Genomic DNA, 13,326 nt, shown 5'->3' with positions numbered 1-13,326 from the left:
TCTCTGTAACTAAGGTAAGAAACGTTAGTTGCAATGTTTTATGATAAACAGAGTGCTCAACATAGATTATCTCGTGCACTTTAGAATGAGAATTTCTGCGTTGTTAATGCATAACGAGTGCACCTAGTGAAAAAAACATTGTGAAGAGGTGTAATGGATATCTACAGCTGCATGTTTAAGGCCGGCGGTTGGGTCATGTTGGCTTTCTCCGTGCAATCCCAACCTTGCATGTGCACCGACCTAGTAAGGTTCATGCACTGTGAGGCCGGCTATCACTGACTGTCAGAGCTAAGGCATTACGGGCAGCCTCGTTCTGTGTGACTTCGTCGTTACTGAATCAGCGAAATGATTCGTTAGGTCAGGCAACATTGATAGCAGCCCACAAAGCGTCGGTGACGTCTATTGAACGTTTTCAATTTACACACTATACCTCGAAGAGTACCAGTGAAACGTGACAGTTGACAAAAGTAACAGCAAAAGCGACGTGATGGCGAGTTTCGTAGGCCGAGTTGTACTTATTACGGGTAAATATGACAAACTGTTTTTCCTGCACATGTGCATGCATGTAGAATGTTGTAAGTCAGCTCAGGAACGCCATCAATGCTTCGGGGAGTTACGCGGGCCATATCATGCCTGTTCGTTTTTTACTAGATGTGCAATGTCATCGTTACAGTGCAAGAGCGGGGCATGTTGTAAGTCAGCTCAGGAGCACCACAATGCTTCGGGGAGTTACGCGGGCCATTTTTGTTATCGCCCTACTGAATGTGCAATGTCATCGTTACAGAGCACCAGCGCGGCCATGTCCCTCCAGGAGAAGACTTTACGACAATTTTCTGTAATTTTTCATTCTGCTAATTTCCAGTATGCCGGGTGTCATTTGTAGCAAATGTAAGTGATTTGTTTTTTAGAAATAGTGCAGAATTTAATGTGTGTCGGGGAGTGAGATGGGTTGATGGACCCACTGAAAGTACTAAAGTTATGTATGTTGGCTTGTGAGTGAGTGAGTGAGTGAGTGAGTGAGTGAGTGAGTGAGTTTAGTTTTACGCCGCACTCAGCAGTATTCCAGCTGTATGGCGGCGGTCTGTAAATAATGGAGTTTGGACCAGACAATCCAGTGATCAACAATATGAGCATCGATCTGCACAATTGGGAAAAGTTGACATTTGTCAACCACCCGATCCCGTTAGTCGCCCCTTACGAGAAGCATAGTCGCCTTTTATGGCAAGCATGAATTGCTGAAGGCCTATTCCACCCGGGACCTTCAAGGGAAAGCTTATGAGTGAACTAGCTATTTTGGTTTGTGTGCGGATCCTTGCAGAGCCAAGGTAGAAAATTTCGAAGAAAGAATGTGTAACTAATTTGCAAATGGATATGAATCCCATTGTTCAATAAAACTTTCTAGATCTTCCGTCCATTCAGTTAAACAAAAACACGCTGTGTACTAAACGTATTTACCATAAATAATAAACATCAGGCATACCGATAATCTGCATAACCTAATTTACGTGTTTGTATTTATTTATGCATGCTCCTCCATTCCCCAGGAGCTAGTGCCGGACTTGGGGAGGGAACAGCTTTGCATTTTGCAAGAAATGGAGCCAAACTCGCGTTAACGGGGCGAGATAAGACGAGACTGGACGATGTCGCCAAGCGATGCTCTAACTGCGGGATACCGGCTGATGACGTGAGTGTTGTGAAGTGTATTGTACTTCCGGTTTTGTGCACCATTAGTACCAGGTAGTATTACCTGACACACCCAGTTGACTTTTTACATACATTATGAATTAACACAGATAATATTTTGGTATAGTATCTTCCGATCCGCGCAGTGCGCCTATCTGAGTGAGATCGTGGGTGAACATATCAAAACGTAACATGTTCGAGCATGAATACTGTCTGCTATACTCAACCCCAAGAGCACTTCGGTCTGAAAGTTCAAGCTGTTACACAACACTCCAAACAGATGCTATACTAAGGGAAAAGATAAACGGAACACCACTTCATCGCAGTATGTATTCCCAGATTTCAACCACACCGCAAAACAAAGCTTACAAAGGAACCTGAAAAAAGAACAAAGGACACTTGACCTTTCATGTGTCACCTTATTTTTTGTCGCCTTCAGTCTATGACATGCATCCGTAAATGAAGAAATGGAAAGACTCACAGATTGTTTTCATCCAATAGAAAGTGGAATGGCAGCGGTAATTGCTATCAACACAAGAATCATGATATCATAGATGACATACATCAGCTCAAACTAAAAGTGAGCAACAGCATGTTAAAACTCAAAGTGAGGAACAGTATGCTCAGATTCATAGTGGGCAACAACACGCTCAAACTCAAGGTCAACGACAGCATGGTCAAACTGAACGTCACCAACAGTATGCTGAAACATAACGTGAGCAACAACACGCTCAAACTCAACGTCACCGACAGCATGGTCAAACTCAACGAGACCAACAGTATGCTCAAACTTAACGTGAACAACACCAGGCTAACCCGTAAACTATTGTTAGTATTCGATACCCTCTGACACATTATTAGCCTATGTATAATAGGGGGAGTATCGCTGAGTGTGGCCTTAAACGTGATAACATGCAGAGTAGAGATTGTGGGTAGAACAGTGGAGATGATAACAGATGATATCCCCTCTTGTTTAATTTACATATTCTGTGTAGTGCAGTGGAGGTGATAACACAACAGATGAATTCGTCTCTCGTTTGACTTCCAGATTCGGACCCATTACGGTGACCTGACTGACGCGGCGTTCCGGACGGCCACTATTGAAAAGACGGTTGCCAAGTTTGGCAGACTCGACGTACTGGTACGTGTGTCAACCGCTCACCGACGTTTATTGCCTGAATTGCAAATAAGCATACTCATCCCCTCCCCAATTTGCCGTAATTCCTTCCATTACTTAGGGGGGCCTGATACTCACAATACAACAAGTGTGATTTTGGTCTGAGCATAAAAAGACTTGAACATTTTTTATCACGCAATTTTGAGCATGCTAGGGTAGGGTATATTAGATGTTAAAATAGCACAACCGGTGACCGACCATATGTTATAATCTAACAGACAAAAGAAAGATGTTAAAAACCGGTGACCGACCATCTAGTGTCTGAGTTATATAAACTCACAGACAAACAGACAAAAGAAAGAACACACCCGGTATTTCGGGATTAATTCCCCACTTACTCTCTGTGCAACCCTAAAAAATGTTTGAGTTTACATACGTGTACAAAATTGTAAGTATCATTTTTCAATTTCATTTTGCGTTTCTTTTTTTGAAGAGTGTATATACAATCGTAATTTTAGGATGCTTTTTGATTTACGGCTACACGTGTGTGACTGGGTGTAAGTGTTGATCATCCGTTTGTCTCCCCTCTCCCACCTGTACTGCAGGTAAACAACGCAGGTTTGTTCTTCCCCGGGGAGTCCATGGGGATGTCGGAGTCCCAGTTCGACCAGACGATGGACCTCAACATGAAGGTGCCCTTCCTCCTGTCACAGGTGGCAGTCCCCCACTTGGAGAAGACGCAAGGTGGGTAACTTTAGGGTAGAGACAGGGTGGATGCATCTGTTGGAGACGCAGGGTGAGTACATCCCCGGGGGTGGGGTAGGGGTGGGGGTGGGGGTGGGGGTGGGGTTGACGTATGGTGGGTATATCTCTAGAAGACGCTGGGTGGGTACATCTGGCGGAATATCGGGCGTATCTGTTGGCACATAAGGTGGGTACATCAGAGAAGAGCCTCATGGGTAGGGCTTCACGGTATTACCGGTATATCGCAATACGCTTTTCAAACGATACGTATTGCAATATTACTTCTGAAATTTGGTATATTGGGTAAAAAACAACATATAAAGTTCTTTGTGATCATCCTTACGTTTTGAATTAAAATTTGCATTCACAACAAGTTTTTCCTACGTTATGCAATGACGGCATGCTGTAATACTACGAATTGTTAATAAAAGAAAATAGACTAAGCAAGACTCCCTGACTAAGCAAGTTGATTTTGAGATTGCTGCTATCAGAGCCATGAGATACATATGGGGACTAATGTAGAAAATAGGATCGACATGTGTAATTAGCGGTACTTACTGTCAAACACTTCAGTTTCCAATATATCGCAATAGGTATTGCAATAAGGGTGCCTGAATCGCAATATACAGTGGAAGCTGTCTAAACCGGCAGTGATCGGGACTGAAAAACTAATCCTGTTCAGACAGAATGCCGGATTGTAGAGCTTATGATAAAAGCACAAGCCACGGACGAAACTGAGATTATATACTGGTGTTGACAACTTGCCGGATTGGTCAGATGCCAGTTATGACAGCTTCCACTGTATTGCAATACATTTCATTTGCCAATACACATCTCTACTAATGGGTACACGTTGAGGTGACTTAGGGTGTGTATTGTGCCTTTGTCTCCAAATGAGAACGATGAATTGCAAAATGACTCGTTTATAAGAAAACCCACACGAGACATCAAGGCATCAACAGAAGGGTGAATTTGGTGTTAGACTGCTGGATGCTCAAGGTAGTGGACAAGGGCTACAACTAGAAACCGTTTTTGAAGCCATTAAATAAATAGTATTATTTGTATACTTTTGACTTGCAAATAATATTCTATGATGTACCAACCATCGTAATATTGTGCATTCTTGTAAAACGTGAAATGGTGTAATTCAATGCCACCAAACACTGTTTTTTCCTTTGAAGAATTTAACATGATTTTCGTTGCAGGGAACATTGTAAACATTTCAAGTGTTTTCGGGGCTAGGGCGGTGAGTAAAGCTTTTTTTTTCCTTTATGAAATGTTTGGTCATTTTTTTATATTTGGGACCCGTGAAGGACCCTGGTTATAATTGGTCTTCACTAACCAATGTTTGTCGTGAGAGGCGACAAACGGGTCGAGTGGCCACATCGCTGACTTGGTTGACTATGTCATCCTGCAGTCGAAACTCATTTATCCGGACGTTCACGGTTCCTCCTATATTGATAAACGAGTTTCCGGTTACCTGAATTTCGTGTCACGTACGCGGAGTTACCCCATCTCACTAATATCTACCGACTCGCTTGCCATGAATGTAAATTGTAATGTGATTGCCACGTGATCTAGTGTTCTTGAGATTACATTTTAAATGGAGCCCCCAAATCTAACAAAGCAAAAAAACCCCCCAAAACGTTTGTTAAATCATCTGTTGCCATGGGGATACTCCAAGTGTGGCATGTGTTCCAGACGCCGACGGCTGGAATCTACTGCATCAGCAAAGCCGCCCTGGACATGTTCACTCAGTGCCTGGCTTTGGGTGAGTCGGGGAGGTGGGGTGACATAGTGGTTAAAGCGTTCGCCCGTTACGCTGAAGACTTGTTTGAAAACAATTTCTGGTGTCCCCCACTGTAAAAATTGCTGGAATATTGCTAAAAGATGTGTAAAACTGAACTCGCATACTCTTGCTAGGGCGAATTAAATTGCTACAAACTGGTGTAGGTAATTGATTGAAATCTCACAAATGATATTATTACTAACGGAAAGTCTTTGAAAATTGTTAGCGTCATCTTTTAGATTTTTCTATCCAGGCGTTACTGCAGATATGTATAACATGCTGCACCCTGCTACTTTAAAGTGATGGCTAACATATCATGAACGTAAACTTCCTGGAGTCTTTAACAACTATTCAGTTATGACCTTTCAGTTAGTGCAGTTATTTTTCTAAAAAAAACCCCAACAACATGTTTTAAGGCCCCGACAGTTTCAAACATACGTTCCATTATCAAGTATTTGAAACACTAAAACATTCGTTCCAAAATCCTTTGTGTTCGATATTGAGAAAATGTGATCGATTTCTTGGTCGGTTGGTCACCGCGACCAATCTTCGATTATTTCAGTTAATCGGAGTTGTTGGCGATCTATAGCCCGATTTTATATCGTATCGTCCTCAATAGTTACACTGACTTAGATTTAATTACTAATTGTAAATACCTATCTGTGATGATCTAGTTATTTTACTGTCCTTCGTTGAGAAGTGCTTATAATTTAATTTTAATCATTATAAATCTCCACCTTGTTTTAGTCACTATATGGCTGAAATATTGCCGATCTTAACTCACTCATTTACTTCAAACATTCAAACAGACAGGGTGCAAAAACTGTTTGAGTGACTGAAAGTATCTGTATGTATGTTTACTGTAACATGCTAGTTGTTTATGCAAGATTTATTTTCTTTTGCAGAGCTCGCGCCCAAGAAAGTTCGGGTGAATTCTGTGAAGTGAGAATTAGCTGTTCATAATATTGATGACCAAGATCTTTTGTGGATAAATCTTCTTTTAATAGTTTGACACACAACATTTCACAGTCATTTCAGACCCCTTCATCAAATGACCCCGGAACATCGTGTCAAACAATTAAAGATCTTGGTCATATATAACAACTTCTAAATGCCGCCAAAATATATTGTAATACTGATGCCTAGTGAGTGACGAGTAATGCTGGTTGATTTTAAGTGTTGCCTGCGTGTAGATAACCTTACTATGTAACATAGATGACAGCAGAAAGACACTTAAAGGGGGGAGGGGCGGAACTATACCCAACAGTCTGCCTTTTTCCGGCCGGTGACTCCAGAATATGTATTTAGGGAAATCATCTGTCCCAAATTGATATGTACTAATCAAAAGTAGTTATGGAACACGATATTTTTTCTGATTTCTATCAATATATCATGCTATTAGTATTACACAATAAGTCGGCCTCACATACCCTGAACCACATTATTTTCCACTGCGGAAACTCCAGTGACTCCAGATTTTACCAGTTAACTAAAACTGCTTTTTTATTTTAAATGGAGTTAGATATTACTAGTTCCGTGTATATACATTTAGATACTAAACGGTAGTCAGTCTACATCATATGTATTTTATTGTAAGTTGATTGTAAGGTGTTCTGAATCATATTTCTAGGCGTACCAACTGCCCCAAGCCAAGTCTCATTTAACACTGGAATGCAGCATGAAATCTACTAAGAAGGAATGTAGTCTATCAATACCAACACAATCCCACCCTGTTCAACTTTGTAATTTCGATCACAACAAGATATCTAATTGGCTGTCCATCAACACAAGTACTATCATATACGGTTCATTCATACCCCTGATACCCGTGAAGGTCCCGGGGTAGAACAGGCCTTCAGCAACCCATGCTTGCCATAAAACTCGACTGTGCTTGTCGTAAGAGGCGACAACGGGATCGGGTGGTCAGGCTTGCTGACTTGGTTGGCACATGTCATCGGTTCCTAATTGTGCAGATCGATGCTCATGTTGTTGATCACTGGATTGTCTGGTCCAGACTCGATTATTTACAGACCGCCACCATATAGCTGGAATATTGCTAAGTGAGGCGTAAAACTGAACTCACTCACTCACTCATACCCCGGATAAAAATCGTCACGATATGGAGGAGAGATTGCCTATGTGACGTTAAATATTTACTCACTCACTCAGATAAAACTCACTGTCTGTGTTCAACGTCAAACTAGCATCTAAGCTATTTGCACCATTTTTGTTTTAGCCCAGGCGCTGTGCCGACTCCGATATTCGGACGAGAAGGTTCTGTCCTCCACGGCAAAGACGACGAGATACAGAAGGTCAGTGTAAATTTCTATACAACGTTGACGCTGGTCAGATAGATCTCATCAGCACTGTAGGATGCATCGAAATACACGTCACCTATTACAACAGACACTCGGTCTCATTGCATACGAATCATACCAACCGGGTGTCCTTGTCACGAGGTCACGAGTATCGTATGATTCGTATGTAATGAGACCGAATGTGATATTTTATTTATTACCCACGTCTTCCATGCATTAACCGGTTTCATAAAGAGGTTGCGGAGGAATTGTGTACTGTATTACCCACGTGGTCAACGTACGGGTAGCTGCGTGTGTCGTGACGACGTCACCTGAGATTCTAATGATTTGGTTGGATAACGAGACATGACCTCTCAGTTACGTGACCGAACTACGTTTCCATTCATAACAAGCACGTGAATTCACGTCATTACAGTGTAACGTCATGCAAAAAGTGTACAACAGTACAACATTCTTCCGCAAAGTCTTTCTGAAAACGGTTTTGGTTTTTCGTTTGAAACCATACAAATAACAAAACAAACTCTATTTTGTCAATTTATGCATGTACAACGTGGATCATAAATGAAATACCACAGTTCGTCTCATTACGTACGAATTATACGAAACTCGTGACCTTCCTTTGGTATTCGGACACTCGTTTCGTATAATTCGTTTGCAATGTGACCTATTAGCTATTCGCTGTGTGGTATTCGCTATTTACGTGTCACATCTCAAATGAGGGTGACAACTGAAAATATTACCCGTTGCCATGGTAACTGGCAAACTCTCCCGAAACTATATCTCTAACAGTTGAATGACGTCATGGTATGACGCATGCAGTGCCCAGAATTTGAAAATTGTTCGACTAGCTGTTTTTGAGTTCACTGTGTACTCATTCATTTTACTGGCTTTCACTGCTCTATTTGAACTATTTTACCTATGAACTATTTTAATTATGATACCATGTCACTGCCCAAATAATTCAGAACATCACATTTTTGGTTACTCCATAAACCTACTTTAAAAATCAGATCATGAAATCACTGTCAGCAGTTGGTACCAGACAGTCAGAAACAATTTGTCTCGAGCTTCCAGGTACTAAGGAACTACTTTCAGACTGACCACTCCCAGTCCAGGCCACCCGCAGAAATATATTTTGAATTCTTCATTTGCAGTGCAATGAAAATCTTGAAATTTCTGAAATGTGGCTGAGACTGAATTGGGGTACTTTCAAAGGACAAAGAAAGTTTCTTCCTTTTTCGATGTCTCTCGATAAGTAGATACGAATCAGTTGTTCATGACATGAGAATGCCCGGTGTTTACGAGGGCGCATAACAATTTTCGCATTCGCAATCTCTGATTGATCGGTCGTTCTGAATTTGACATGTAATTAGGTGTCTTCAGATCTATGTTTAGGGGAGATTGTAATAGGAATGACCGTTGTGGTAATATTTCCAGAAAGGTTATTATTATACATTTACAGCTCTTGGAGGCACAAGCCAATGCCAACCCTCTTGGCAGACTGGGAACACCCCAAGACGTGGCTGAAGCTATTGGCTACCTTGCCTCCGACGCTGCAAGTTACGTGACGGGACAGATCCTTTTAGTCGATGGAGGTCGACATTGTACCTTAAAGTGAAGCTCGGGTTGTGAAGTCGAAGCGGAGGACGTATCAGTTAAATTCAGCATAATCAAACCCAATCCTCTTATAAGCTTGGTTTATTTTGGGAAAATGCGTATATGTAATAAAGATGAGAAGTGAATTGTCGCATATGAAGAGCCGCTTGATGCTTGGTAGGATTAGACTCGTCCGCCATAGAATAATTACATCACACTGTTATGGCAGCTTGAGCTGGTAGGTTGTAATCAAATTATGTATCCTATATGGGGACACAGACACAGAAACACACACCCAGACACAGAAACACACCCAGACACACCCAGACACACCCAGACACACACACACACACACACACACACACACACACACACACACACACACACACACACACTCACTGCACCGTCAAGAGAAGAGTAGTCATGTAATGGTTACATCATGCCCTTATGATAGCTTGACCTGACATGCACGTACACCCACCAACCTGTTTTCGGCAATATTACAGTTCTATCAGGAAGGCACGTATTTGGCAGTTATAGCTGCTTATCATTTAACTAAAGCATATAACCGCGATGTCAGGCTATGACGTGAAAACATGTATATCATACTCGGTGTTGTTGTTTAAATAGCCGAGAAACAGTTTTTCCCTAGTATGCCCTACAGAAGTTAACAGGTTGATTATTTTGATTCACAAGACCGTGAAAAATATGTAACTCTGCGCATGATATCTACGTATAGGACTTTCGGTTCCTGATGATAATTTTATGCATTATTTCTTGAAAAGGAAATAGTGTTTTAAAAATGTACAGAGAATTTATCACGAGTGGGAATATAAGGATTGTATGCTAGAATATTGAAAATGGTTTTAATTGTTAAAGTCATGTGACATTAATCATTTTTTGCCATGTGTGCTTCTCAGAATAAAGAACAATTTATCGTTCTTTTTGCGCTTTTATTTTCGTTTTAATTATTCCACTAGATTCGGGTAGCACGTCTTCCTGAGGTTTGGATGTGTTCCCTTGCTATGCTCAGTCTATGCGTGAAGAACAGGTGAAGGCAATAGGGCTCGATGGATTGCAATTGCTGAATCTTCGATAGTATTAATCGATGATAGAAATGAAAAAAAAAGAACTATCGATGCTACGATAGTGTGTGTGACTATCGATAGTTTAGTAATTGGCTTCCGTTGATAAATGTGCAGCACAATATACAGGAGCTGGGAGCTGGAATGTTTGGGACCAGACTTGCAGCTGCAGCTGCAGCTGCATTGAGTTTGTGTTTTAAACGTTTACTTGATCTGGGGTTCAGGTTTCTTGTCAGTTATTTGAAGAGACTGAAACTACAACTTGTTTTTATTCCATATAAACAATACATTCATTCGGAAAATGACTTCAAATGAGACAATTTAAAGGAAAAGACTATTACAATAGTATTGGAATAGTTGGTCGCAACAGACTGTGGTTATCGCAATAGTTGTTTCCCCCTCAATAGTCACCCCATTTCAGCAACCAATGCTTTTTGTAACAGGCAATTCACAGGATCGGTTGGTCTGGCTCGCGGACTTGGTTGACACGTCATCGTGGCCCACATGTGTTGACTGATGTTCATAATGTTGATCACTGGATTGGACTGTACTGTTTACAGAACGTCGACATATAGGTGAATTACTGATGATTGATTAACCAGCCAGCCAACCAATCAACCAACCAACCAGACAACCAGTCAACCAGACATAGTATATTTAGTCACATCAGCAGTTGGTTGGTGATAAAACAATATTGAACTAGACGGGTTCCAGTCCGCTGGCTCGACACACAGTTTAACACACGTTTACACCATTAACTTGTCAGAATCATAATATTCTAGAGCTAGAACACCTATATGCCTAATGCAGTGAATATTTAGAAGTATCAAATGAATTTCAAAATCTGCTCTGGTTATCGTTATATCCCCGAGCAAACGAAAACGGCATTAGACATCGAATATTAAAAGAAAATGAATTAAAGTATTTATATCTCTGTATCAAAGATTAAAATGTGAAGTATCGCATGAGGCAAAAAGTATGAATTTGGTTTAATGCATTGTCTGTATTGTTAAACAAGAATATCGGGATTTATGTATTATGCACCAAAGTTTTGTTCCTTTGCTTTTCCGATTATCTGATCGTATTACAGTGGAAGCTGCCCAAACCGCCATGTGTCCAATCCGGCAAGTTGTCAACATTGGCATAAAATCTCAGTCCCATCCGTGACATGTACATTCATCATCAGCTCTACAATCCAGCGCATTGCCTAAACCGGATTGATTCTTCAGTCCCAAGGAGTGCCGGTTTAGCCAGCTTCCACTGTAAATAAATAGGCAGATGAAATATTTCCCAGCATCACTAACACCTAGTGTCTTACTGGTCTCTTTTGAAGAGACACCGTGTGGCGTAAGAAGACCTAGAAATGAGTTTTGCTTGTGAAAATAACGGGTTAGAATTGGCCTTCAGCATTCATGTCCTCAGAGGTGACTAACGGGACCGACTGGTTGGCACTTGATTGACTGGTCACCAAGAGTTACCATACATGGAATATTGCTGTGTTACTTAAAAAATGGTGACATTGCAATTGCTCACTATATTACGATAGTCTATTAAATTAGGTGTAACAGGATATGATGAATAATAACATTTTAAATAGGTTAGTATTTTTATTGAGATATTATATTCTCAGCAATATGCTAGCAACACTGCTGCTTATAGGCCTTAAGTCATACAGTTATAACGTTAACTATAACACCTATCTGGCATTGCTGAACTATTGCTGACTCCACAGCTATAGTAGAATAAGGTAGCTGTAATATCGCCCTATACAGGCCAATCACGGCATATAGAGGAAAAGGTGTGTGTATCGCCTAGTATTTGGCATAGCAAAATACTGATAAATATTGCCTATATTGAAAAAAAGCCCCTAAAAATCACGAGTACATGAATTCTACATATCATGTTCATGTTACTGGTTCCCTCTGAAGAAGTAACTATCAACATTAGCAACCAACAGAATTTTGCGGAAACTAATGGAAACTAAACTAACGGCAGCAACATCTGTTCTGTGTCATTTGATTTTATCTCTGGCGCAATGTCACTGATATTTAACATTTCAATGAAAATGTGCTCAGACAGAAAGTAAAAATCCATTATCTAATTTGCATACTTGTGTGGTTGGAGGCATGACTTACATGCTGTCATGTACAAGCATTATATCACAGATGAATGCTTTATTTAAGTGATGCAACTGTTATGCCTCCCTCATATACACTAAACGCCAAATCAAAGATTAACCTCTACCTATATGACTTATTGAAAAACCAAAGGTGTGCTTTGGAGCTATCTATACAAGAATGCTTAACAACAAAGCTTTAAGCGAATCACGAAACAATTCTCAAAAGAATTAATATTTAGGTGAAATGCGTCGTTTTCAGAAGAGTTAAATTCTCCCATTTTCGACCATGCCGAAATATACCAAATAACAATAATTTAGATATACAAAAGAAATAATTATATAAAATTCTGCTTTGATACGAAGATAAACCATTTAAGGTCACCATTTTTTAAACTTTTAAAACAAGAAACAATTGTGTAAAATTGTAAAAGAATCATTCCTTTGAAAACAATTTTTGCTTTGAAAACAAGTAAAACAAGTCTTGATAATGTGAAAATGTGTTGAGAAACAACTGAAATTATCTTTGTTAATATGTTTGCTTGTAACGTAACATTTTTCCATTGTCTGCTTACACATAGCATTATCATTCGCCATCACGTAGCAGTATGCAATCAGTATTTGTAACAGTTCCACGTGTAGAATGATTCTATAGGGTTTAGAATAGAGTCTAGAATGCATGATATGATACACAACTGCAAGTACGAGAAATATGCAACGACTAACAGCTGCAGAGAGAGAGAGAGAGAGAGAGAGAGAGAGAGTCATTTGGATGGTGCAGATGCGGTCAACAATGCTGTTGCCAACGCCTTCGGATGCCACCATATCACGGTTATAACACTGGGGTCACCGTAGACAGACCAAGAAGTGGACGTCCA

At 40.5% G+C, this 13,326-nt stretch overlaps 1 protein-coding gene across 1 annotated transcript; it reads left to right on the top strand.

Annotated features, from left to right (window-relative positions):
* The first annotated feature begins 214 nt into the window (after positions 1 to 214).
* On the top strand, positions 215 to 10,189 carry LOC137272425 (3-oxoacyl-[acyl-carrier-protein] reductase FabG-like). The gene is made up of 9 exons (XM_067804806.1): positions 215 to 524; positions 1,545 to 1,684; positions 2,732 to 2,824; positions 3,406 to 3,544; positions 4,750 to 4,790; positions 5,246 to 5,315; positions 6,239 to 6,275; positions 7,570 to 7,645; positions 9,114 to 10,189. The coding sequence occupies exons 1-9, from the start codon at positions 488 to 490 to the stop codon at positions 9,267 to 9,269; spliced, it is 789 nt and encodes a 262-aa protein (XP_067660907.1). The 5' UTR covers positions 215 to 487; the 3' UTR covers positions 9,270 to 10,189.
* Positions 10,190 to 13,326: the final 3,137 nt, after the last annotated feature.

Source organism: Haliotis asinina, chromosome 2, assembly GCF_037392515.1.
Source record: "Haliotis asinina isolate JCU_RB_2024 chromosome 2, JCU_Hal_asi_v2, whole genome shotgun sequence".
Lineage (NCBI taxonomy): Eukaryota > Metazoa > Mollusca > Gastropoda > Lepetellida > Haliotidae > Haliotis > Haliotis asinina.
This window is presented reverse-complemented; position numbering and strand designations above follow the sequence as displayed.